At 42.0% G+C, this 25,457-nt stretch overlaps 1 protein-coding gene across 5 annotated transcripts in view; it reads right to left on the reverse strand.

Moving 5' to 3' along the window:
* actn4 (actinin, alpha 4) overlaps window positions 1-25,457 on the reverse strand; it is a 46,595-nt gene that overhangs the window by 11,967 nt on the left and 9,171 nt on the right. For 3 of the 5 annotated variants that reach the window (XM_024277253.2, XM_024277251.2, XM_024277254.2), the window contains 6 exons: window positions 9,865-9,979; window positions 9,550-9,669; window positions 6,334-6,420; window positions 4,767-4,854; window positions 3,952-4,030; window positions 3,789-3,870 (listed from right to left, as the gene is read on the reverse strand). In XM_024277253.2, coding sequence (XP_024133021.1) covers window positions 3,789-3,870; window positions 3,952-4,030; window positions 4,767-4,854; window positions 6,334-6,420; window positions 9,550-9,669; window positions 9,865-9,979 — 571 coding nt within the window. Of the gene's footprint in view, window positions 1-1,622; window positions 1,709-3,788; window positions 3,871-3,951; window positions 4,031-4,766; window positions 4,855-6,333; window positions 6,421-9,549; window positions 9,670-9,864; window positions 9,980-25,457 lie in introns of all 5 variants that reach the window. The other 2 variants (XM_024277252.2, XM_024277255.2) reach the window with 1 other exon arrangement.

Raw genomic sequence — 25,457 nt, forward strand, 5'->3', positions numbered from 1 at the left:
TTAACAGGATTCATTTAGCAGATGAGAGCGATGCAGGGAAATGACTCACTGCACTGACGGTTTTCACCTTTTAAGAACAGAAAAACACTGAAATGTTGGAGTTCCTGCCGAAATAACAGAAGTTCTGCAGATTCTACATCTGATCTCCAAGCAAAGAAGGATTTCTGACTCTCAAAATGCCAAATGAATCACAAGAACCAGCTGCTGATTTGATCTGACAGTTTTTGTGAGATGCAGCTGAACATGGAAGCTGATGTGTGTGACGCTCCGTGCATACATGGAGGACGGAGCAGAAGATCCAGATCAACACTGGAACCAACCACTCTTCTGGTCCCTCAGTCATGTGACCATGCATGTGCTCGGCCATAAAGTCATAATTATTTTAATCTCATCCGGTTTCTGCTCATTTCAGTCTAGCAGCAAGAGAATCCCTAGTTTCAGCTTTTAGTTTACTTTAAAGTAATAAAACAATCTTATTTTCAGAATTTAAAAGCTTATTCTGGATCTAAAGCAGCTTTTGGACACGTTTGAAAATGTGTTTTTCTTTCATCGTAACAAATTTTAATTTAATAAAAATGACTCATTCTTCTGCAGGTGGAATATTTCCTTTAAACATTTAATGTCTGAAAAAAAAAACATTTAGATAATGACATGTAATTTTCTCTGGACTTTTTGCTGAGATGGATTGAAAATACTTTTTAAATGTTTTTTTATTTATTTAGTCACTCATCCACTAGATGTTCAAGTTTGTTTTTAAGGATTTAATTTTAAAAATAGAGTCCCAAACCTGAGAATCTCAACTTTTGCATTTACTAAAATATTTATTTATTTTAAACGAGTCAACTATTATTTCCACTGAACCTATGAGCTGCGTGAATCCAGGATTCTGATAAGAATAACAAAAACAGTTTATCGAAATAATGCATTCATATAGAATTTTTAATAACATATTTACAGTAAAATTACAGAGAATGTTCAGACACTTATTTTTCTATGAAATGAGGAGGCTACAAACGCCTTTGTACAGGTGAGTTTAAGGAGAAGGTCCATGTTTTCAAATTTTTCGAGCCTTTTTTGATGTTTAGCAGGTAGTCAGATTCTTTCTTGGTCACACTTGCGTTCAAGCAAAGGTTTGTTTGCCTTTAGTTTTGGCTAAACGACGATCTAAGAACATTAAAATTATGTACTTTTAATAATTTTTTTTATTTTTGCATTTTCAACTACTTTAACCATTTATTTACCCCCAAGACTGAATTTTAGCACCAAAAATAAGAACTAAATCCCTCTGTTCACACGAGGTTTGAGGACCTTCCTGTTTATTTTGAAAGGATTTTGGATGAAACAATTGCAGCTCAAACTATTCTGTCTTCCTGTCGCGGGTCCGGATTCTCTTGTTTGCAGATTCTATAAACCGTTTCAGGTTTGGGTTCTTTTTCTGCTTTGGTGAAATTTGGAAACTTTCTGAAACCAAATCCATCTTCTTGCTCCTTTCACATCCTCCCAGTGCAGCTGCATCCACATGCGTGTTTGCGTGTTTGTGTTCCCATGATGGAGGCAGTGAGGCCATGCTGGGCAGAAGCAGCACCTGGTTAGTAACCGACACGTTTCAAGTCTGAAAGTACCTTCTGTGCTCCAGAGAACGCATGGTAGAAACTGGACACATAAGTCATTATGGCTTTCTCATCTGGACGAGCAGTGTTCACTATGTCTATGAGGCGGGGGGGAGAATGTGGTTATGAAGACAAACAGGCACAAAAACACAAGCAGGACACAGGACGGCTAACACAAAAACACAAACAGATGCTGAAAACTCTCAACTCAACCTTTGTTTCTGATCAGTTTTAGCTGCTTTTTCACTCATTTAGAGGTTTTTTTAGGGACATAATCTGAGCTTAAAGGTCAAACAAACTGCATCAGATGGATCCAGTTTCCCAACATGTATTTAAAGATAAAACATCACGCTCAGAACGTGAGAACTTCTCAGGAAACATTTCTGAACCGTGTTGTTGTTGGCTTTTTTCAAACTAACAAAAACGAGTTTGAAACAAACTGCAGCTTCATCCAAAGACTGTTGGAGCTTCCTGTGCAGACGGGCGTGGAGCTCAGCCTCCAACATCAAGAGGAGCCAGGTGGAATGAGAACACCTCTGAGGCTTCAGACCTCCTCACAGGACACCAGGGTTTGTGTGTCTAAAGTACAGATCGTTTGTGGCTGCGAGTGTTTGTTCTCCAGCACAGAATGACTCTGCTTCCAGAGTCGAAGAGAACAGTTCCTCGAGAACGGTACGGTTACACTGTGAGCGCCAAACACGATGAAGACTCCTTCATAAACTAGTTACAAGACGGTCATTAGTAAGGTTTATGAGCCTTTATAAGAGCATTTGTCGATGTCTCCCTATTGTCTTATAGGTGTTGATATGCTGCCTGTGAAGACATTTACATGCGGCACTAAACTGCTTTCATAGAAGAGCTTTTGTCGACCATAGTGACATGTCCACCACACCAGCAGAAACAAGACATCAACTCACGTTAAATGAACATTTAGGCACCTACATGATTGATAACAGTCTTTGTTGTTGTTTATTAGACGTTTTACAGCAATATAAACAACCATTGATCAACCATATACTTATTGTTTATGTGCAATTGTATGCGTGTCAAATTAACGCCTCAATTGCGATTAATTACAGAGTAATCAGCACTTTTATCTGGACCCAATGTTTCGCTTTTGTGTTCCGTTTACTAAAAGAATATATCGTGTTGGTGTAAAAGTAAACGGCTGAAATCTGTTATATTGGGAAAACTTTATAAACACATTTTGTACTTATAACTTGATGCATTTCAGCGACAAAATACCCCAACTTAAAATAAAAATGTCAGAAGGAGGCTTTTTACAGTAGTTATTTGGTTAAAAAAATGAATCACCATTAAAAATAGATTACTTAACTACAGGTCACGAAAAAAAAAAAAAAAAGAAATCTCAAGTCAGAACTAAGCAATTTCTTACCACAAAAAAGCACTAGTAGGTCATGTAAAAATGATAATGAATGTCTTAGAAATGTCCTATAAAGGCTCATAAACAAATTACTTATTAAAGATTGAAGTCTTACAACTAGTTTATGAAGGAATCTTATTCTAAAGTGTCACCGAGGGCCTTAAGAGCTCGACAGAACAAAGATAAAACAAAGACCACTTAGTGAACCGGGGCGGTAAAATGCTAAAGGAGGATCATGAGTGCAGCCAGACACGATGAGAGTTTTCTGATCGAGGACGGGAGCAGAGATCAGTGTCTCCTCTCAGAACGGCTGGAGGATGAAGTCAGGACAGATGTACGCATATCCAGGAAAGAAGTCTGAACTGAAACGAGTGAAAAAGCAGCCAAAGGAACTGCTGCTCACAGCAACTTTGAAGGTTTCAAGATACAAAGTGAGTCGACTCGCAGGTTAAAGTATCAGAATTAAACGATTTTCTAGTTTTCAAAGCACACAGACCCATTCAAGGAAAAGGAGCAAAAAGACAAATCAAACACAAAGATCCATCAGGGACTGCTGAAAAAATAAATAAATGCATTTTATGATCAGTAGCACAAAAACACAAGCAGCACTTGTGTTACTGTACAGGAGCTGCAGCCAGCAGTGCTGTTAGGGTCACATGCAGGGCAACGAAATAAAACCATAAAAACGTGTCCAGTGCTAAACAAGTCATGTGCTTGAAGGATTTAAAACTGTTAATATTTCACATGGAAACATAACTTTCGTTTTTCCGCAGATCAGAAGATTCCTCGCTTACCTTCTGCATCCAACATCTTGGGGATGTCCAAGTGCTTCTCAGCCACCTCAAAGGCGTTGTTCAGATTAGTGACAGGGTCATCCTGAAACGGCAGCAGAAAGATTACCGTCAGCTCCTAGAACAGAAGCAGAACCCTCTGACAGGTACGCGGGTTTCTGCGCACCTTTCTGAGGTTGTCGTAGTCGATGAGATCGGGTCTGTGTCTGTGGATCAGAGCGTTGAAGGCGAGACCGTCCTTCCAGCTGAGAGGAAACACAAATGAGGAATGTTTCAGATGTCTGAATAACAGATTTCACATGAATTATGCTCAATTTTTATCCCAAATTTAGACATTTTAAAGTAACAAATCATAATCCCTCCAACAGGGGGCGCCCTTTCAATAGAAATACACTTTTGACTGAGGGTTTAACACTAAAACCTCACACATTCATAAACATGTCCACTGAAGTGCAGCATCCAGAACATCAGATGCAAAAATCGATGGTCCATCCAGAACCAGAACCTCCTCCTGCAGTCTGTTCTGGCGGTCCGTCATGCGCGTCTGGTTAGTAACAGTTGACTGCTTTGAAGCTGGTTCCTGTTGAAGCAATAGGATGTGACTTCGCCACACAGTTTCAACATTCTGGCTCAAGTTTTTTTGTCGAATTAAAGATCGGGTCGAACGCGCGCTTCGTTTTTCTTGGGCCATTCCTCATCTTAAAACCAAGGAGGTTTTGTTTGTTCTGTCAGCTTCAGAAATGACAGATTTCATGCGAGCGCACCACAGCTCCTAGAAGACGGCTGCCAAGTGACATTTTTGATGTTCGCAGACCGCATTCGGCCTTTTCCAGGCCGTGGAGACCGGCCAGACTTCACTGCTCACAGAAAAAACCCACAAAAAGCTGTTTTTGCTGGAGATTTGATGAATTCTTTGAAATAATTTCCCAAATAAAAACGAGAAGCTGCTTTAACCCTTGGAGGCCTGATGGAAAACATTACCTTATGTGGAAATTCTGCACGTTGACATTCTTGTAGGGGGCGGTCTTCCTCTGGCACCACAGAAGAAGACCCTCCTTGGCAGAAGTCTCTGCAGTGAGGAGGAGGAGATGATGAAGATTTGTTGCTTTGATAAAGTTTTGTTGACATGAACAACCTTTTAATCATCAATAAAATGTCTTGCTACAATGTTTCTAATAAAATTTAAGGATCATGGAACATGAATGTGGATTAAAATGTTTCTGTGGAAGCCACACCCATCAGCTCTAATTCAACAGAAAAAAAGCCATCATGGCTGCTGGCGCGTCGTCATTTTCACAACCAGCAGTGAGAGGCGGCAGGACGGCGCTGGGTGCCATTGGCACTTTTATAATCGCCATGGTTACGGTCCCAGGTGGGTCTGACAGTTTGCAGAGGCTGTTCACTGAACAACCTTAACACAAGGAAGTCACGTTTACAAGCGTGCTGTCAGAGACCAGACAGCAAAACTACAGCAGCCTCAAAGGGTCAAACCTAGAAACACTTCCAGTTTTAAAACACTTCCGTTTTATTTTAGTGTGAAAGGATCCAACAAATGTTACTCAAACTCTAGTAAAATTAATTCTTGATACCCAACTTATAACCCAAGACTGTAATAAAGATTACAACAGTGCTCTCTGGTTTATCACAGGAGTTTTGTTCTAAAAATAAAATCTGCAAAGTATTCATCATTAAAAAGAAAAAAACTATTCCAATTGTTTTAAGGCCGTAAAACTTCTCACTTCACACTTTTTCTCAGACAGACATGACGTTTCCTCGTCACATCTCAATACATCTTTAGCGATCTCACTTTTTAGGAGGTTTTTTTTGGTGCAATTTTGCATCTTTTTTGTGGTAAGAGATAGTCAGTCTCCTCCGTACCGTCTGCACAGAATGCTTTCAGTTAGTTAAATCTGTATTTCCCATAAGATCTTTGTTTTCATTTTAATCCTGGACTTATTTTTCTACAAAGACTAAACTTTAAAAGTTTAAACGAGAGAAAAGTGTGAAAATGTTCATGAGAAAAGTGGACAAGGTTTAATTCTACTTCATAGGTCATTTGTGGAATGCAACTAGCGCGATAATCGAGGGAGCGCTGCATTTGTAGCTCAGATTAGGGAGAGAAAAAATCATCTATATAATGATTTTACTAAAACTAAATTAATTTGCCTATGAACTTAAACTTAAGATGCAAACATTTTCAAAAAGTATGAATTAGAAGTTTAAAAAGAACCAGGATGAGACAGATTATGGTGGCTTATTGGTGAATTTCGAGGGATGAGAACGTTCAAACCTGATGTCTCCTCCAGCACGGCTAACCCCACTCAGAGTTCGGCTTCTGCTCTGCTTCCCACAACACGTTAACCACATCTCTACATGTGTTTAAGACTGAAATCCCCGCAGGGCTGAGTCACTAATAAAGAAACTGTTAGTGGTGGAGCTGTTCATGATGCAGCTTGTCCTGAAAGCTTCTTTCATTTCCCTCCAAGTTTGATTCTCAGTAAACATGGAGCTCAGTCGTCCGTCTGAGAGGAGATCACGTCTAGCTCACCTTCCACAGAGATGTCCTGGATGGCGAAACGGAGGATGATGGTCCAGATCATGCCCAGAGTCATCTTGATGTTTCCGTCCACGATTTCTGTGGGGAAACAAAGCACGGTGTGAGGTCAGGAGTCTCGTCCATCACACACGTGCTCTCACACCCACGCCGCTCTCGCAGTTCTTACACGACCAGGTTTCCCAGCAAAGTGTGAAACTTGCACAATGGGTTCTTTCAAAAACCAAATAAAACCTCAGTAAATATTCTGAGAGTGTTCTACGGGAAACATTTTTGGCATTTATCCTCTGAGAAAACTCCATTATTTGGACTATTTGAACTAAACCTTCAGATAAATGAAGCCAGAATTGTGTGTAATCTCAGGTTTGCCTGGTGTTTCCCTGAGCACACACGTTAAAAAGCAGACGAGGAGTTCAGGTCAGATTCCTCACATAGTTCAAACAGCGCTCCCATACCTTCACCTGCTCTGTTTATCTCCCTCCATCACCTGTGAATGCGTCTCCTGCATGACTTTCATTGTTTTAGCATTCTTCAGGGCTTCAGTCATCTTCAAATAAAAAGAAATTCTTTCTGCGTTTGAACGTTTTTTCCAGCAACCAGACAAATCCTGCAGCTCATCTGCACACTGAGGCGTGGGTCCCAGAGCATCCCAACTATCCTGTATCCTCCACTTTCATGGCGTCAGCCACCATTCGCCCCCTCTTCCATCCTCAGTTTGCAGCTGGTGACCTTTAGTGGGCCGCTGTCATGGAAGGCCAGACAGAGGCCGCGTTTACAACGGGCTGCCATGCTGTGTGTCACCGGCTGCATCACGCCGCAGGAATGTCACGGCTGCCTGATAAAGACGGAGAAAGCTCCGTGTTCTTCAGGCACGTGCACACCAGTGCACACACAGACTCCTGCTGCATTTCTACAACAAAGCTCCTTTAAGAGGTCAGCCGCTGATGAAAACCAGAACCTTTCACACTCAGAAATACAAATGAAACATTTCAACTTTGCTTCAATTTCCACGAGTGAGTTCTATTTCTGTGTACAACACTTTCTGTTACCATATACAAAACGTGTTAGAAAGTTTTATTTATTGACTGGTTAAAAAAATAGACACGCATCTCCGATTACCAGAAATGGTGAAGGTAGGGCTGTGCGATGGAGTTTTTTATATCACTATAGCTTTTTTCTATATCGGGTGCCAACGTTATATACCAAACAACTATATTTGTCAAATTTGAACACTCTGCGGCTCAAAAAAGAAATATGTGATCATCAGCAAGTTCTTAACATTTAAATATTTATTTCCTTTTTCATAAGTAAAATAAAACCACTAAATTGATAGGTCCCACTTAACCCTTCCGCTCTCCTTAGTTTGTTTACATTAAAAGTGGGGTCATCTGGACCCCCCAAGACAGTGCGCTGAACTTTTTTTTATCTTTGATTTTTGAGTTTCACTAATGTCCATGACAGACATAAAATCCTGTCCACCTTTGTCATGGAAGGAATCACATATCAATATGTGGTTGGAGTCAACTGGACCCCAAAGAGAGCGGAAGGATTAAAAAAGCTTTAATTCTACAAAAAATTCTAATGTTTTAAAGTTTTAAAGAACAAACAAAGTTATAACCCTATTTTACACAGAAATACCTTAGGCATGGTGCTGGGCGATATAGAGAAAAATGTATATCCTGATATCAATTATTTTATATCTTTACAATATAAATCACTGTATACCACAAGAAAGTATATTTTCAGTTATTCTCTGACAAAAAATTGATGTCGTCGCTTACTTTTCTCTATTTTTTTAGTGACATATAGCTTAATAGCCACAAATGAGAACAATAGTTTTAAGTTTCTTAGAAAAACACATTTTTGGACAAAAGCTCAGCAATAAAAATAAATAAAAATGTTAGAAACAACAGGAGAGAAATGGCATGATAGACACTTTTCTATCACCCAGCACCACTTAAGCATTTAATTTTTTGAAGCTCTCCTGATTTTTTTTAGACAATAAAATTGTACAAAACTAATTTTGTCATCTAACTCTAAACCTAAATTGACCAAATGTCCTTGGAGAAGAAGGAGAGATTTACCAGAGATTTTCTGATTCTGTCTCCAAGTGATTACATTTTATATTACATTAAAACAAAAACAGCCTGAAAACATAAAGACTATTGTTCTTATATATCATTAACATGGAGTGCTTTCACGAAGGAAGGATGCGGGGCAGGGGGGATTCAGCACTACATCTGACAAAACTTGCAGTTTTCATGGAACACCCGCTGCTAATACTAAGATTCATTTCTGTCATAGTAAAAAAAAAAATTTTAATGTCCTACAAAATAATTTTGTTGTATTTATCCCCCATGGCTTAAAGTCTGATCAGTGAAAATATTCTCAGACTTTAAAACGGTCAGTGAACACTTCAAAGCGATACATGGAACAGCTTGTTAGCATTAGCATCATGCTAATGCTACGTCGCAATCACCAAATCAACACTTCTTATTGAACTTTCTGTTGCTGCTGTAAGTTTGTCTGATCCCATTAAAAACTGCCAATAGTTGGACCCTCTATCGCGATATATATCGTTATGGTTTTATCGCCCAGCATTAGGTGAAAGGTGAAATGATGTTCTCTGACTATTAAAAGACCCACTTAAAAAAAAATGTTTTTCACATGTTCTTGTGGCTTTTTTCTGATGGACATATGAAGAAAAGTTAGGCCCAAAACTGCATTTTTGAGTATTTCTTTATTCAATTAGTTGTGAATCAGGAGCAAAAAAATGCAGTTGGAAAAAAAGCTTTTTCATGACATAGAAAATCTTTTTCCTCCATCAGAAAAATGCCACCAGAACATTTTCAGAGTGGGTCTTTAAATCAAATGTGCATCACATTTACATAAATACAACAGTCTGTTACTGTGGGTAGATCTATGCATCTAAAGCCAGTAGATGACCATATATGTTCGATTAGGAATATAATTAATTCCACATGTTTACATTTCGACCTGTAGGAGGCGGTTCACTGGTGCTTTAGAGACAGGTTTGGGTTTACATGTGCAGCAGGAACCAGGTTTCCTCAGCTTCATTCCAGACCACAAAGGTCTGAAAAGTTCTCAGACTGGAGCCGCTCTACTGCTCCATCAGCTGTCAACCACGTCTTCCCGCCTGTTTGGGCTCAGCGTCCTCACAGGCACTGGTTTGGACAGGTGTGTGCTCACCTTCTGCTCCGATCGACACCAGTTTGACTCCCTTGCTGGCGATGAAGTCCAGAGCTTTGTTGACGTTGTTGATCTTGTGGACCCTCATCTTGCCTCGCTCGGGTTTGGGTAACCGCTCGCCTGCAGACAGGGAGCAGGGCGTCAGAGCTCAGCAGAACCAGCCTCATAAAGAGACTCCAGGAGTCATGTTGGCATCATCTAAAGCTGAACGCACGGAGAAGCCGTGCCTCGTTCACATCTGAAAACATTTCTCTTTTTGATCAGGAACAGATTCAAACGACCAGCTTTGTTCAGGGCGACTTCGTCCAGACTCACCCGAGATGACTTCCAGCAGCAGCATGAGTTTGAGGCCATCTCTGAAGTCCTCCTCGATGTTTTCGATCTGCGTGCCGGCCTTCCGCAGGTGGGAGTTGCACCAAGCCGTGAAGGTCTGAGTGAGAGCACAAAAACAGGAAAAACTCAACAGCCAGAACTGCGATTGTGGCGTTTCCACAGCTTTCATGCCCAGAAAACGAATTCAGAATGAAAACGAAACACAATGGGTATAAAGGAAAGTCCTGGGACGGCTTTGATTTGACAGGAAGGGGCCAGAAAAGATGTTTGGATAAAACATCAATGAGATCTGATGATGTTGAAGAGGAACCCAATTTATACTAAAATATCTCAAACAGTGTGATGATGACATGTTGCTTTAATGCATATCAGCAACAAACCAAACAAAAGATCCCATCTCCGATGAAGGGCTACAACATAGAAATCAGACATGAGCAGATTTAATTCTTCAGGAGACAAGCCGTGTCCAAATAAAACGCTTTTGTTGAGACTATTTTCTGCTTCCAAGGTTTAAGTACAAAGAAAAAAAATAGATTAGATCTGGAATCACAAGAAGGAAAATGAAAACAAGACTTCAAGTGTGTCCTTAAACCCAAACAGGAGAAAAAACAGACTGTAAATGAGAACTGGATAAAGTGAAACATCATCCACAGAAAATAGTTCACTTTCAGCTTCAAACTAATTAAGTCAATTCAGTCGCCATGCTTTGTGATACAAACACCTCCAACTTCAATAAATGCTAATAACATGAGCAACCAGATGAGAAAAACCGAATCGATGAACAATTAATCATTTAGCTTTAATGGGAGGACAAACTGCATGTCGAGGAATCCTGCACACATCTGAACGCACTTTCCTAACTCTGATCAATCGACGAGAGCTGCAGATCACGTTTCAACAAAAATAACCTCTAGAGGAGGTTTCTAAATAAAGCAAAAGCAGCAGAAAACCGAAGCGCTCTGCCGGTCAATCCCACAGGCAGCAGGAACCAGAGTCCCGTCAACTCAGAAGAACAGCCTCTGGATGCGGTTTGGTGTCTGTAGACCTGGATCGTGTGAGGTGGTTTCATGGCAGAGGTGCCGTGTTCTGGTTATGCGTCTCATTCAGAACAAACACACACATGGGATAAAAGACACTCCTAACATAAGGAACAAAACAGCAATGGACGAGAGTGGAAATCAGATTAGATCTGAGCCCGTCAGGTATCAGCTTCCATTCTGCCCCCCCTCATCAACTCAAACACTGGGATGAAGGATGCACGCCTCCTCTGTCTGTCCAAAAACATTATGACAGGGCACTGCAGGAGCCCCGCCCCTTCCCACCGCTCCACTGTGGCCGCTGTCACAAAGCTCCCATTGAGTGTGCTGGATAATGGCACCCTTCAGCCCCCCGAGCCCTCCCTCTGCGTGACCCTCCCCCTGGTCGCTCACCCCCCACCACACACAAAACTTCCCCCTCCGACAATGGACAGCGAGCACTGAGAGGAAGAGGTGGGGGAATGCATTTCACATAAACAAATGGACATGCAGACAGCCAACAGACAATGCCCACCCAACAACACGCACACAATGCAGCAGGAAGTGGCACCGCAATGACAGGAAGTTCCAGCTCAGTTTAGCTTGCAGCAAACAATCAGCGAAGATGCATTAATCACTGCGGTGGAGCCAGACGACCTGCAGTCCGTCAACACGTCTGCGCTGCCGCAGTTTCAGCGTTTCACCTCTGAGCCGCATTAAGACGCCTGTGAAAGATGACAGAGTGCCTACTAATATAGAAATGTCTGACAACCATGTAAATAAATGAAACCACAGACCGCTGAGGTGCAGCGGCTCCTTTTAATGCAACATCTAGTTTCAAATAAGCAGAAGGTCATGCAATAGAAAACTGTGAGGAAGGAGTGCTTGACGGTCATTCTGAGATGACAAAGTCCCACACATTATTAGCTAAACATCAGAGTCCTGGACTGGAGGAAAATCCTCATTTTAGACTTATCTGATCATCACAGATTTGTTTTACAACAATCTGCTGTTACTGTGAACATGTACAAAAAATGAGCTTGGATCACAGGTCTGCAACTTTCAACGCTTAAAGACCCATTTAGTCAATTTCCTACAGACTATAATCCAATAGGAGCCACAGTTTGACTTCATCCTTTAGAAACCAACACTGCTGTTCATTTATGTTATTGTTACTAGAATCAAGCTTTTTGATCTAAATGTTAGGAACTATGAATTAGTTTGTACATTTAGAGAGAGGTTCACATGACTTCCTTTCAAAATAAGACATCCTGTAGTATATTTGATCATCTCAATGCAGCAAACGTAGGAAGAGATGGTGTAATGGCAGCTGTTTTAGCATTTTTGGTGCACCTCAGCCAGAAACTTGTAAATCAGAACTGACTGAGCCTTAGTATTTTTGGACACTAAAAATACATGAGTCTGTGTTTTAGTGATCCCTAACTAATTTTCTGTTACACAACACTCCAAAATAAGTCAAAATGTTATGATTTTGGTCAACTACAAAGTCACGTCGCTTTGGATTGTTGGAGTATTATGGCTAATGTAGTTAAGAGCCTGGCGGAGTGATACGTACTGTCACACCGTTTGTGACTAGATGAATAATGTTCGACTCAGTGCTGGGCGATAAAACAATACATGTCGTGTGGGCGATAGAAAAGTGTTTATTGGGCCATTTCTCTTCTATTGTTTATTTTATGGTTTAACTTTAAAATTACTTTCAACTTAAAATTATTTTCCTACTGAGAAACTTGAAACTGTTGTGTACTTAAAACAATGTTTCTCATTTGTGGCAATTCAGGAACGTGTTACTTGAAAAAATAAAGCCAGGCAAAGGTAATCAATGACATTTTTGTCATTTTTTAAAAAAAGAATAACTGAAAATATACTTCATTCTGGTCTTTCGTGATATATATCGTTATTGGGTTACACGATATACATTTTTTTCCCCGAATCGCCCAGCACTAGTTCAACTTATGACCTTGCTGTTGAAAGATGTGCTACTTTTTAAAACTAAAAACTAGGGCTGTCAGATTTAGCGCGTTAAAAACGCATTAATCTGACACGTGCTTGACGCCGACAATTTTTTTGACGCATTAATCGCGGATTTTCCATAGACGGTATATAATGGGGGGACCTCATAGTTCGATAAGTCCATTATTTTTACAGTCAATGGGATTTTCTCATACGTGCCTTTCCATACCGCGCGCGCGGGCGTCCCGCCCTCTAACTCACCGGCTGCTCTCACGAGATCACAGGCGGGTCTCCAACCTCCGAGCTGCTAGCTAGAACCGGCCCGGCGCTAGGACCTGGAGAGCTCCTGCACTCTAACCCAGCTCCGGTTCGCGTCCAGTACCACGTCTGGTGGTACCGGCTCGCGTCCGGCGCCGCGTCCCTAGAGCTGCGGACCCCCGACGTTCCGAACAGCAAGCGCACCGGGGGACGTTCTAAATGTTCTGGAGGTTTGAGCGTGATCCAGCCCCAGCATAGCGGTCTGTCTGCCGGCATATTCATGGCGTGAACTCCGCTGAGCTGCAGCCAGACAACGCGGCGGCAGTAACAGACTGTCAAACTATCCACAGGGTATCCCGCTTTTCTCAGTCTTTAATGTTTTAAAAAACAAAAGTTCATTGGAAATGATAAATCTCTATTTCATTTATTACTGTAGTTCAGCAGAGGAGGAAAAGATTTGGTCCTGACAAAAAATGAACATGAAAGTGTTATGGAAATTTTATTTTTGATGTTTTTTTTATTTTATTTTACTGAACGTTGATTGAAGTTTTGAATTTAAAATGCCCTTCACTTGGACTTGGGCTTTTGTTAGACATTTTATGTTACAGTCTTTAATTGTTTAGAAAGTTTATCTCAATACAATGTTACAAAATAAAGTATTTCTGATTAAAACTATTAATTTTACCATTCTTGTTTTCATAATTAATATAGAACTGCTAAATTCCACGAAGCACACATTTTCCTAAAAAAGGCCACATATTAATATGCGATTAATCGCGAGTTAACTCGGGAGAAAATGCGATTAATCGCGATTAAAAAATTTAATCGCCTGACAGCTCTACTAAAAACATATTTAACAAGAGGATCAAAATAGAGGAGTAAAAGGAGCCACCTGAGGCTCTGGAGCTTCAGGTTGCAGACCCCTGGTCTAGATTATAGAGACCAGTATTGTTCATATCCAAAAGAAGCGGTCCACTTTGTCCTCATGACCCATTCTGTAGCAGAAGACTAGTTTTATCTGCTGTTTTCAGGCTCTTAAGAACATTAAAACAGATTAAAATGATGGCAGCTTGCTTTTATATAACGTAGCTGCTTTGAGGAAATACTGGTTCATTTGGTTGAAGCTACAAAAGGAACAAAAGCCTCCCGCTCGGTCAGCAGGGACTGCATGGGAGCAGTTCTGGCGGCTGCATCTGGGAGTGATTACATGGGGAGGAAGTCCAAACAGCAACAGGTTCAGACTTGCAGAGAGCAAACGCTGCGCAGCAGGATGCACTTCTGGGCCGTAGTCTGTTCCTTTCAATGTCACCATCACGATTCAGCACAGACTGAGGCAGCCTTTCATGAAGCAGAGGGGAGGCTCGCTGTAAGGCTTTCCAGAGCTCAGCTCGACTCTTCACCGAGGCCGACGGCAGGTTTTCTGCTGCACTTCTGCTGAGTGTGCAGGCTGAGCTAATACCTCAACTTCAGGTGCAGCATGTGACCTTAAAGTCAAGAGTCACGCATGTGATCCAGACTGACCTTTATTCCTCGTACGCAGCTCGTTTATGAAAGTTCACTCCACTTGTCACATGGCCTTAAACTCTTGGATGGCTCTCAGCTGGAAGGACTCTAATCTTTTTTTCCATAAAAATACTTGTTAGGAAAAAAGGGGGAGTTTAGAAGCTGATCATTGAAGCGTCTGGTCCAGTTAGAGGATCTCTGAGCAGCAAACATGATGGTGGGTTCCTGTGAGAACAGTGGAGCTGCATCTGAGTGTTAAGGTTTCTATTTTACACTCAAAGCTTGTGCTCTTTCCCCGTCTTATGCAACGCCTTCAGCTGCTGCTTCAAACGGGTTTTTCGTCTCTTCATGCATCAGCTCTGTCACTCTGTAACCAAGCTGACCTGGAGTAGCCTTTGTCCAGATTTTTAAAACTCACCCGCAAACCTTGAAATCTACCAAACATAGAAAACCACCAACACCCGACAAAACATGCAGAAAAACCAGGAGAGCCGAGAACTTTTCCCTGAGAATTCCCATATCCAAATGTTCCTGCTGCAGCTGATCCAGACATCCGCAGTAAAACAGTATGTAGTAAACAACCAGGTCAGTTAGATACAAAAGAATGAACCGACGCGCACACACAGTCATGAGCTACGAGCATCCCAACGCTGTTGCTGTGGAAACTGACAGAAAAATACCTGTGGATCTAGATTTGAAAGAAGAGCACTGTGATTTCCATGAATACAGTAAACTCGTCTTCTGAAGATTAAGTGTTAGGTTACAAAGGGTTCAGACAAATATGGAATTTACATTTTTTTAAATTAATGTAGAATTCTAATATGCACTTGTTGTAGTAAAGATGATGCATAAACAGAAGAAGGATTTGTATTAAAACTGCTTTTAATAAAAAAAATCATCAAGATTTGATGCTTTTGTTTTGAAAGGATCGGGTCTTTCTGTTCCTGGTTTGTTTGCACTTAAATATTGTGAACATCTAACAGTTCAAGAACAATTTACAGTCTGTCCATGATTTTATAAATAAAAAAAAGCTTAAATTATTAGATTTTGTAATCAATGTTGAATGATGTGGAGTCTGGTGGAGATTTTCCAGCATTCTCAGTCCTGCTACCATAAGTATTGGATGAAACTTACACAAAAAATCCAGTGATGCTGATTTGACCACAGAAATGTGAACGGCGGCTCATTTGACTGCAGTCAATGTGAAGATACCATCTTCTCTTCTCCAGAACCTGAACTAGACACTAGGAACAGATGAGGGTTTAGTGCATGTGCAGCAGAGCTGTCATTAATTCAAACAGAGTCTGTCTGTGACACTTTGACAGATTTAAAAAGAGAAATACTCTGAAATTCAAAAGCGAAATGATTTCTTATTACATTTGTTCTCTTTCATTATAAAAATGCCACACAGACATTTCAGATTTTCATCGGAGGAGGACTTTAAATAAAAGGAAATGAAGCAAATTGCTTTTAAGTACATTTATCTGGATCTCATTACAAATGTCCAGTGTGAAAATGGATTTACCGGTAATAAAAAATATATGATGAAAAGGAGTTTGCCAGCCATTTTATCTGTATAAATCTGATTTGTAGATCTGGAAAAAGTGCGAAAAAATAGCAAGTCTGCATGTCAAGATAGGATTTATTTAATTGATTTATTTCAAGCAGGTTATGAAGATGGATGAACAGATGGTGGGTTTATTCAAATAATCAAAATATATACATCCATACAGTGTATGTATTTGACTTTAAGCAACCAGAACAGTTCTGAAGAAGTGTTCCGGCGTTTCCAGCAGACATGCATCAGACTCATCTGCCAGTGTGGAAATGAGGGGAAAATGTAGTCGGATACACACTCACACTCCAGAGGGATGTGTGCGTTTGTGTGTGACCTTAGCCTTTTATGTCTGACTCAGTCAAAAGTCCAGACAGACGTCAGCAGTCAGAGATGCATGAAAACAACATGAACAGAGAAACATCAAGAAGGACTGATTGTGTCCATCCGTCACACACACACACACCACTCCTCAGACAGGAATGTTTTTACAAATCCAACCCACACCTGCCGTGTCTTTGTGAACCTCACCTCAACCGAGTTCAAGCATTACCAAATATTCCCACACCCGTTCCTCAAAGCGTGTCATTTTCTGACTACACACTCTCCGTTTACGCACTCGTGACCACACACACACACATACACACGCACAGGAAGATGTGGGTGTGTCCTCAGAAAAATCCAGGTCCAGCATTACTGATGCACAATGGATTCTTTAAATGCCACTAGCAATGCCGCAACAAATGGGCGTGGTTTTAAGAGGGAACGCCCACTTTTCTCATCAATTAGCACCAACGCCACACAGGTACGCTTCATTAAAACATCTCATCAGGAGCTCTTGAGAACTCAAATCAAAAACCTGCCCCCAGCGAGAGGACGGTTCTCACACCTGCTGGGTGGCAGCAGGTCGAACCGCTTCAGTCGGGCAGGTGGAGACCTGCAGCGAGGCGCGCTCAAAGGAAGTGAGGAAGGCGGTGGGACCTAGTGACACTCCACTGCCGTGTTGCTTCACTCTTCCAGCTCCAGGATGTGTTGAAGCACGCTGGTGACACGTTTCTTCATCTCCACTTCCGTCAAAACGAGCTCCAGCCGCATTTCATCAACTAACACCGATACTCTAAAGCAAACTGGGTGAAGGGGGTGTGGTCAGGGAGCGGCTGTCGTCAGGACTTCACCCAAAGCCTTTGAGTTCATTCTTTACCAGATGGTGCATCATCACATACCAATGACATCTCCTGTCAATATGTGTGCTTTTGTAAAAATGAGACGGCACCAAAGATTCTTCAGCAGCCACACCTTCATAACTGTTTCTCACAGCAGGTTCTAGGAGGCGGAGTCACATCCTCCGCCTCCCCTGCAGGCGGTGCAGCTCTTTAAACGGTAGTTTAATAGACATGGAATTTCTCAAGCAGAGAAATGTTTTTTTTCCCCACTTTCTTCAAAATATAAGCATATAAAAGTTAAATGTGGACTCGATGGCAGAAGTAGAAACCTCAAAGATCTTTGACTAGGCTGGACCAGCTGCACCAAACTGAGCCGGGCCAAAACCATGCCGTCCAGATCCTGTGATAAACCTCACCAACTGCTCTGCTTCAGACGACCTCCTATTCTTAGATGAACTTAAAAAACGGCAGTCATTGTTACACAAATGTTGGGTTTGTGAGATGTCAGGAAATTTAATTAAACAAATTGATGGGGGATAAGAAGTGACTTCCAAACGTTTTAAAAACAGGGAGGAAAGGGGTTTGTGCAGATTCCTCTGCTTCCTGCAGCCTCATTCACACAGTGGTGTAACAGGATATGCTGCATGCTACTGTGCAGGAACAGGACACCGTCCCCCAGGGGCCACAGCAGAGCTTGTGAGGGGTCAGCGTTTGAAAACTCTGAGATGAACAGCTTCAGGCTCACCGAGGGAACAGCTGTTTGGAGTTCAACAATCACACAGAAGAGTTCAGGATGGACATATGTGTCAGAGAAGCAGCTCAGTCTGAGGAGAGTCTCAAGTTTAAAGACTCGTTACAATGAAAAAGGTGATTTTAACATGTTTTTGTGGCATTTTTCCTCATAGAGGACAAATTTAAAATAATTTAGGAATAAAAATGTGTTTCAGTATTTAATTCAGATCGTGATGGATCAACAGGAAATAAAACACGGCAGTTAAAAAAAAAACTCAGCTTTGCAGAAACTGTCTTAAAAATCGACAGACTTCTTGATTTTGGCTGAAAACTGCATAATTATAACTAAAAGATGACTGGGGTTGACTTTAGAATAGATAAAAATATACTTGGAGTGGGGCTTTAAGGGCAGCTCACTCAAGAGGCTGTGTAGTGTGATCATCCGTAACAGAAGAGCATCCAGAAACCTGCAGATCAGACGACAGAGGGAGCAGATCCCAGCTGCAGGCGTCGCTCTGCTCCCGTCACGGCGTGACGTCTGCACAGATGATCATCTGCATGCAGAAGCCCAGCAGGTGAGCAGAGGTCCTGCCTCAAGTGCTGTCAGGTAATCTGAAGGCCAGCGTGCTAATACGGGGTCAGAACACAAACAGAACCCGGAGGCCAAGCACACTCTGCGGTAATTGCAGATGTGCCATTACATGAGTCAACAGTTTATCACAGACAGTTTTCAGCCAGATTCAGACATGCAGATCTCTGGAGGAGCCCAAATCCAGCAGCGCCCCAAAGCAGAGGAAAGGGAGGATTAAGGAGAGAGGACAAGAGGGGAGGAGAGAGGAAATCTAGGAGGGAGGGAAGGGGTAAATGATCAAAAAAAGGAAAAACAAGAGTTTAAATGCAAAGTAAACAGATGTGAGAAAAAGGAACATTTGTAAATGAGTTCAGATGAGATGTGGGACAAAAACAGAAAAATTAAGAGGAAGATTTATTTATATGAATGTTCATCAGGATTTGCGCTCTAAAGACGTTTGTTCTCCAACATGAAGCTTCAGATCAGCTCACCGAAGAAACCAGCGTTAGCGTAGCCGTGAAGCAACAAACCATGCAACCAGAGCTACACCACAGTCGCATTTCTTCATCACCCTCAGAGGATTCAGATCTGAACTTCTGCAAAGACGTTACAGACACTAACGCTCCATTTCCAGAGACATTCTGAGCCCGACAGTTGTGAAGCTCCGGTTTAGAATCCGGTTTCTGCTTTGGTGAAAGTGTTTCAGGATTAATGTAAAATCTCTCTTTATGCTGCTTCATTGGTTTTCTGTATAAATTAGTAAGAGTTAAAAAAACGACAAAATTATCCAAAACGCCAAACAAATTCAGAGTTCATGAAATATTTCTCCTGTTAGAAATCTATGGAAATACATTTGAGAAAACATTAAAACAATAACATCATAATCAGGTTCATGCTGAGGTGGGTCTCATAACTGGTCTAGCATCTTCCTGCTTTATCTGCTGTGTTTTACCTGGATTGGGTCAATCAGAACCCAGAATGATCCAAAAGTCCAACTGGTGCAATGTCTGCAGAATTTGAATTTTAAGCAAATCATTTTCAATTTTAAAATGCTGGAAGGTGAAATGGGTTTATTTTCAGCTCGTTTGTCCTTCATAAAAACCTTTAAATAGATCATAATGGAGCGAAGAGGCCCTGATCTCTGTGGCTTTTTGCTTGTAATTACGTCAGGTCATCAACACGTCATGTTCACGCTGAACTTCAGGCTTTAAAAGGTAAAAAAGAGCAGAGGCGACGGAGTCAGCTGATGTGGTTGTTTCTATGCGTCTTCCTGTCTTTGTTGGTGGAGAATGGGTCAGGGGTCGCACTGAAATGCTGCAGCAGTGGCGGCGGCAGCAAACTTATCTGACCAACAGAAAAATCCTGCAACATCATGATGAAACTCTGATTTAGCTGCAGAGACATAAAAATTAGTTTGTTTCAAAGCTGGATTCATTCGGTCGTTCAGAAATTCCAACCCTCTCATGTCTTGGGAACAAAAATACTCTCATCATTCCAGATTTTTTCATATGAAATATTTCCACATGAGGCCTTGGCGGGCTGCAGAGTCCAAAAGGCCTGTTGCTCCACTCCAGCTCACACAGCCCCCCGTTACATAACTATGTTGACACGGCATTACAAAAGATATTCGTTCCTTTCTTCATTTGGTGCTTGTAGATTCTTAAAAACCTAAAGTTTGACTAAACACAGCCCAGCTCCCAGCTGAGTTTACAATAACAAGGATCGACAAATTAACTCCTCTTTTTCTAACAATTTTCCTTCAACAGCAGGAAATCCTACAGAGCTTAGAAATATTAATCCTGTAAAATATGTGCGAGAGACTCTCTTAAAGAGGCAGTCAGGGCAACAGGCTCTGTGGCAAAAAGCTGAGAAGTTAACAAGACAACTTCTTATTCTGGTGGAACTTGGACGCGGTCCACACCTCTCCAGAGAAAAGCCACCACAGCTCCCTAATCCTGCATCAGAGGAGGATCAGAGGGGAAAAGTGCAGGGGAGTTCTGCTCTGCCTCGTCATATAAATGGGTTTGTGGTACTGAGCTTAACTCTCCTGTGACAGATGATGATGAGGAGGAGCTTTGATATAGCACTGGGTCTCCTTCCAGGATTAAATGGAGTAGAGAAGGATAACAACAGAAAGGGAAGGGTCTCCAACTTTGATCTCCAACCAGAACAGCAAATACTTGGAAACAGACAAACTACAATAACAGAACTTTGTCTTCTGATTCCACCCATGAACACGTTTTGTGAGGTGAGTGTTTGGTTGAGTCAGTTGTGTGTCAACTATGAGAGAACGTCAGGGATGTCAGGAATGCCTACTATGCTCACCTCCCTCCAACTCCCCATTCTTCATCTTCAAGCTTCTCAGTCAATTTCACCTCCTGATCCTCATCACTGTTCTGAGAAACCACAAGTGTTCTTCACTCATTTGTCTGCAAGTTTCCTCCAGGAAGGAAAAACTGGGTCAGAAGTCTGCTTAAAAGACAAACTTTAAAACATTAATTCAAACTATTTCCATTTTTAGTCACAGAAGCCAGAGGATTGTGACAGAGTTTCTCTTTCACATTTATTCATCTGCTTTTTACTTTTTTTCAGCCAATCAGAAGCCAGTCTTTCCACTTCCTGTACTTCCAGGTGCTGCAAAAGAAAACCGGGATGGAGGATGTTCATTGTTTAGGAACGCAGTGAATGAAATCCAGTCTGTGTGATGACCACAATCATCCTCCCCCTCCATCTGCAGTCATTCGACCTCCTGTCCAGGGGCGTGTCCGTGACTGAGCTCAATCAGGAGGTGCACAGAAGTTTATGAAAGCTGTGATGAGTCAAAAGGCGCGGCGAGTAAAAGTCAAGTGAGGTCAGAGACCAAAAAAGTTTTTGTTCAAGTCCCTTCAGCTAACTGGAGGAGGTTTAGGGGCTTCAGTTTAATTCTTCAATATTCAGTTCTTTCCAATGACACTTTTTTTATGCCAACATTTCTTAAAATTGATCGCCAATGTAATGAAGGGAGTTCAACTTCAAACACTTAATTTGCAATGAAGTGCTTTTAATTCCCTCTTTATAGCCATGAAACATCTTTCTAAAGTTGTATTACAACAATTTCAACCACACACACCAAAAGATTGGAATAAAAACAGAGAATGAAGCCGTAATGCTCCAACATTTCACAGTAGATGATGGAGTGGTTCATCTCACGCTGACCCTGGAGACATGAGAGCATTTCACACCCCACAGGAATGATGTCCTAGAGCTACTTTAGACATTTCATAGCAGCTTTATGAGAAACTTGCACTTTCTATCTCACTACTTCAGCGGTTCATGGTTTAAAACTAGTTTTAAGAACAACAGAAACTTCATCACATTTCCAGACTGAAATGAGGAACTAGAGCCGATTGTTTCTCTGAAAGGCCCCAGACACCGATGTGTAGCTGCAAAGAGCTCACTCCCATGACTTCACCTTTTTTACTTTCACTGCACATTAACTTCAGTTAGAGTGAAGCCAGAAGACATTAAAAAGTGGAAATGGTCTCTTTGGGTTACCCTGTGCCTCTGCCTGACCTTCCCCACATCGCCAGCTGTTGGGTAGCAGGACTCAGCAGCCAGCAGTAGCCAGAGTGGCGTTCCCCATCTTTCACCAGCTCGATCCCCCTCCCCATCACAGAACCAGAGCGCTCTCATCGCTGAATGAGCTGAGGTCATTATTACTACATTACACGAGCCAAATCAGGAGTTTGGCAGGCTCTGACAGCAGTTGGCAGGGCAAAGCGTCAGCTGTTTGTGGCGGGCCTTTTATTCAAACTGAAGGCTGAATGTTTCCAGAGCCCCGGGACAGTCCTGACGGTGCTGTGTTCCGTTACTGCTCAGTTCCTGCAGCAGGAACCAGAACCGCTCAGAGCAAACAGTCAGAGATGCAGAACCATTTCCCACAGAAACAAACTTTAAAGGTTTCACAGCAGCAGAACTCAAGACAAAAAAAAATGATTGCAAAACACAAAAACATGTTCATTTATTTAAAGCTAGCACAGGGTTTTCATTAGCCGATATTCCGACTGCCAGCTGCCTGTTTTATTGGCTGAGAGCTGGGAATTTCTGGAAACAAGATTCACAGGATTCACATGTAAATGATTTATTCAGCAGTTTGTATGACTGCCCACTGATCATCTACAACATTAAAACCATCTGCCCCACGTTGTGAAGACCCACTTCATGTCCACAAACCGGCTCAGAGTCATCAAGACGAGGAACGTCCCGCGGCGGTCTTTAAAGTGGGATTAGGTCAGAAGATCTTCAGGGGCCTCCACAAATCTGGTTTGTTCCTGGACGTTTTAACACAGCCTCAGGTGTGTTTGGTTTTAATCAATATTTAGATGGTGGTAGGTGTGAAATAAACACCTCTACAATGGGAAAACGCCTGCTTTTCCATCAGTGTTTAACTTTGTGGCTGATCTGTTTGTACAACAGAAGAAGAGCCAGTTAACCTGCTGATTTTTGATCTGTGCCACAACCTTCAGGATCACATCATCACTCCAGAGCAGGAGAATGGCTTGTTTGGAAACTGAGCTACGGCTGCTAATCAACAAAAAGGACCAAAATGATGGAATTCAACAAAAGTTTTTTAGAGAATAATGTACAGAACATTAAAACAAGCTCAAATTGTGAAGCATGGTTGAGGAGGGATGATGGTTTGAGTATTTTCTGCAGTCAGAGTTCGGACATCCATCATTGATCCAATCATGAACACATGATTCAGACATCTACAGCATATGATAAACCTTCAAACCTTAATTTCACTTCTTTGAGGAAGCAGCCGTTAGAGCCTTTTTAAACAGCGACTGATATACACCCCCCACACCCGAAACCCATCAGAGGAAGTTGTTGAACAGAAAAGAGAAGTAATTATTATCAGAGAAGAACAGTGTCTTCAAATATTCTGAGTAATGGAACAGCTTGCTTTTAAAAAAAAAAAAAAAACCCTGTTTAGGTAGATTTCTCCGTTCTGCTCCTCTGGTGACATTTCACCTGCTTCACACACTCATTTGGCTCAAGCATGCAAATTATAGTCTCAGTGTGAGTGAGTAAACGCCACTTTAGATTAAATAAGTGCTAAAACCGGTAAGCAAGACGGTTACTCAGAGTGGGTTTATTTTAATCATAAGGCTAAAAAAGGAAGAGAGCCAAAGCCTGCTGAGCTGGCAGCTCGTATGCATCTGTCAGCTCCACGGACACATAACTGATAACGGAGGTGCAAAACTGAGGTGGAGGCATTTGAACCAACAGGAAAAGGAGGAGAACCTCAAGGAAAGGCAGTTTGAGCTAAAAGAATGTCAGAAATGAAAGTGCTCGAATCACACTTTCACTCTGACTCTATAGTAAAGCCAGAAAACCCCCAAACCGCACTCATCTGCAGCTGAAGGAAAAGATCAAACAGCCGGCGACTCAAATGACTGAGAAGGTGACGGATGGAGGAACATCGAGAGCGATGTGCAGGAAAAAAATGCAGTCAAACAGGAGTTTCGAGCAGGAGCAGTTGCTCAGCAGAAAGAATCGTCACGGTAACAGGCTCTTCCTGTCCCTCCTCCCTAAAATACGCCTGGCACAATTTTACCTTATAAGGCAATGCGTTTAAGTGCAAGAGATAGTGAAAACAGTCATTAAAAAGGGCAAGGTGCACCTCCCGCTCCTGACACCTGACACGCCCGCTGAGAAAAACTGATTTCCAGCTTTGAACTAAAGTGAGAACAGAAGAGCGACGGGTCAGCGTGGTCAAATCAGAGCACGGACGAGCGTTTGTCGAATCGTAGGAATGTGAGAGCGCACACACTCCTCCCCACGTTTCCTATAAGGAGCAGGAAAGAGACTGGCAGACAACGGTAATAAAAGAGCAAAAGGAAGCTGGAGTGACAGCTTGACATGTTTCTGATGACACGAGTCCCGGGTCAGACCCGAGTAGAATATCGGCCGGCCCTCTGAGAAGCCCAGCTCCAAGTCATTTTCATGGTCTGCACGTTTCTCCAGAGGTCACAGATCACATTCTTGACCTGCGGTTCATTTAACTGCTGAAGAACAGAAGAAAACATGCACTTCTGAAACCTTTTCAACAACATTGAAACCATAAAAGGTGAGTTTAGGAAATGAAATCCAAACGGCTCGTTTATCGCATGACTGGAACATGAGCTGTTCTGTCTTTATGACAAATACAAACTCTGACGAAGGCTCTGTTTTGGTGTCCTCACTGCGTGTAGATTACAGTCGTGCACAGCATGACCTTGTCCTGCGTGCTTCATGCAGAATGTGACCTGGATCTGTTCTATCAGCTCCTGTGGAGTACGCTGCACCAGGAAACACAAGCAGAGCTGCAGCTGAGGCAGAAACCCGAGAACAAACTGTCTAAACCCCTGGAATGACAGTTATGAGCAGAAACTTCAGGCAGCTTAAAGACAAAAAGGCGCAGAATTCTGGGTATTTATCCAGATGAAACCCTGCTAAAGTAGAAGTTCTAACTTTTACAGGACCTTTCTCCTGACACTCTGATCCAGCATAACAGCAGTGATTGACATTTAAAGATGCTGCTGGTGCTTTAGTGCCCCACTAAACCGCCACAATAAAGCAGGATGCTCCTGAACCAGACCTTCCCAAGAGAGGAATGCAGCCAGAAGGCCTTTCCTCTTCGCTTCTTCAGCCGGTACGTGTCAAAACCTCCGTGGAGGAAGAGTCTGCCATCCTTTCACTCTCAAATCTTAACGTTTTATTTTAAATCCAGTAAAGACGCTCGTTAAAAGGGTGTGTGTGTGTGTGTGTGTGGGGGGGGG

Source organism: Oryzias melastigma, linkage group LG13 (assembly GCF_002922805.2).
Source record: "Oryzias melastigma strain HK-1 linkage group LG13, ASM292280v2, whole genome shotgun sequence".
NCBI classification, from domain to species: domain Eukaryota; kingdom Metazoa; phylum Chordata; class Actinopteri; order Beloniformes; family Adrianichthyidae; genus Oryzias; species Oryzias melastigma.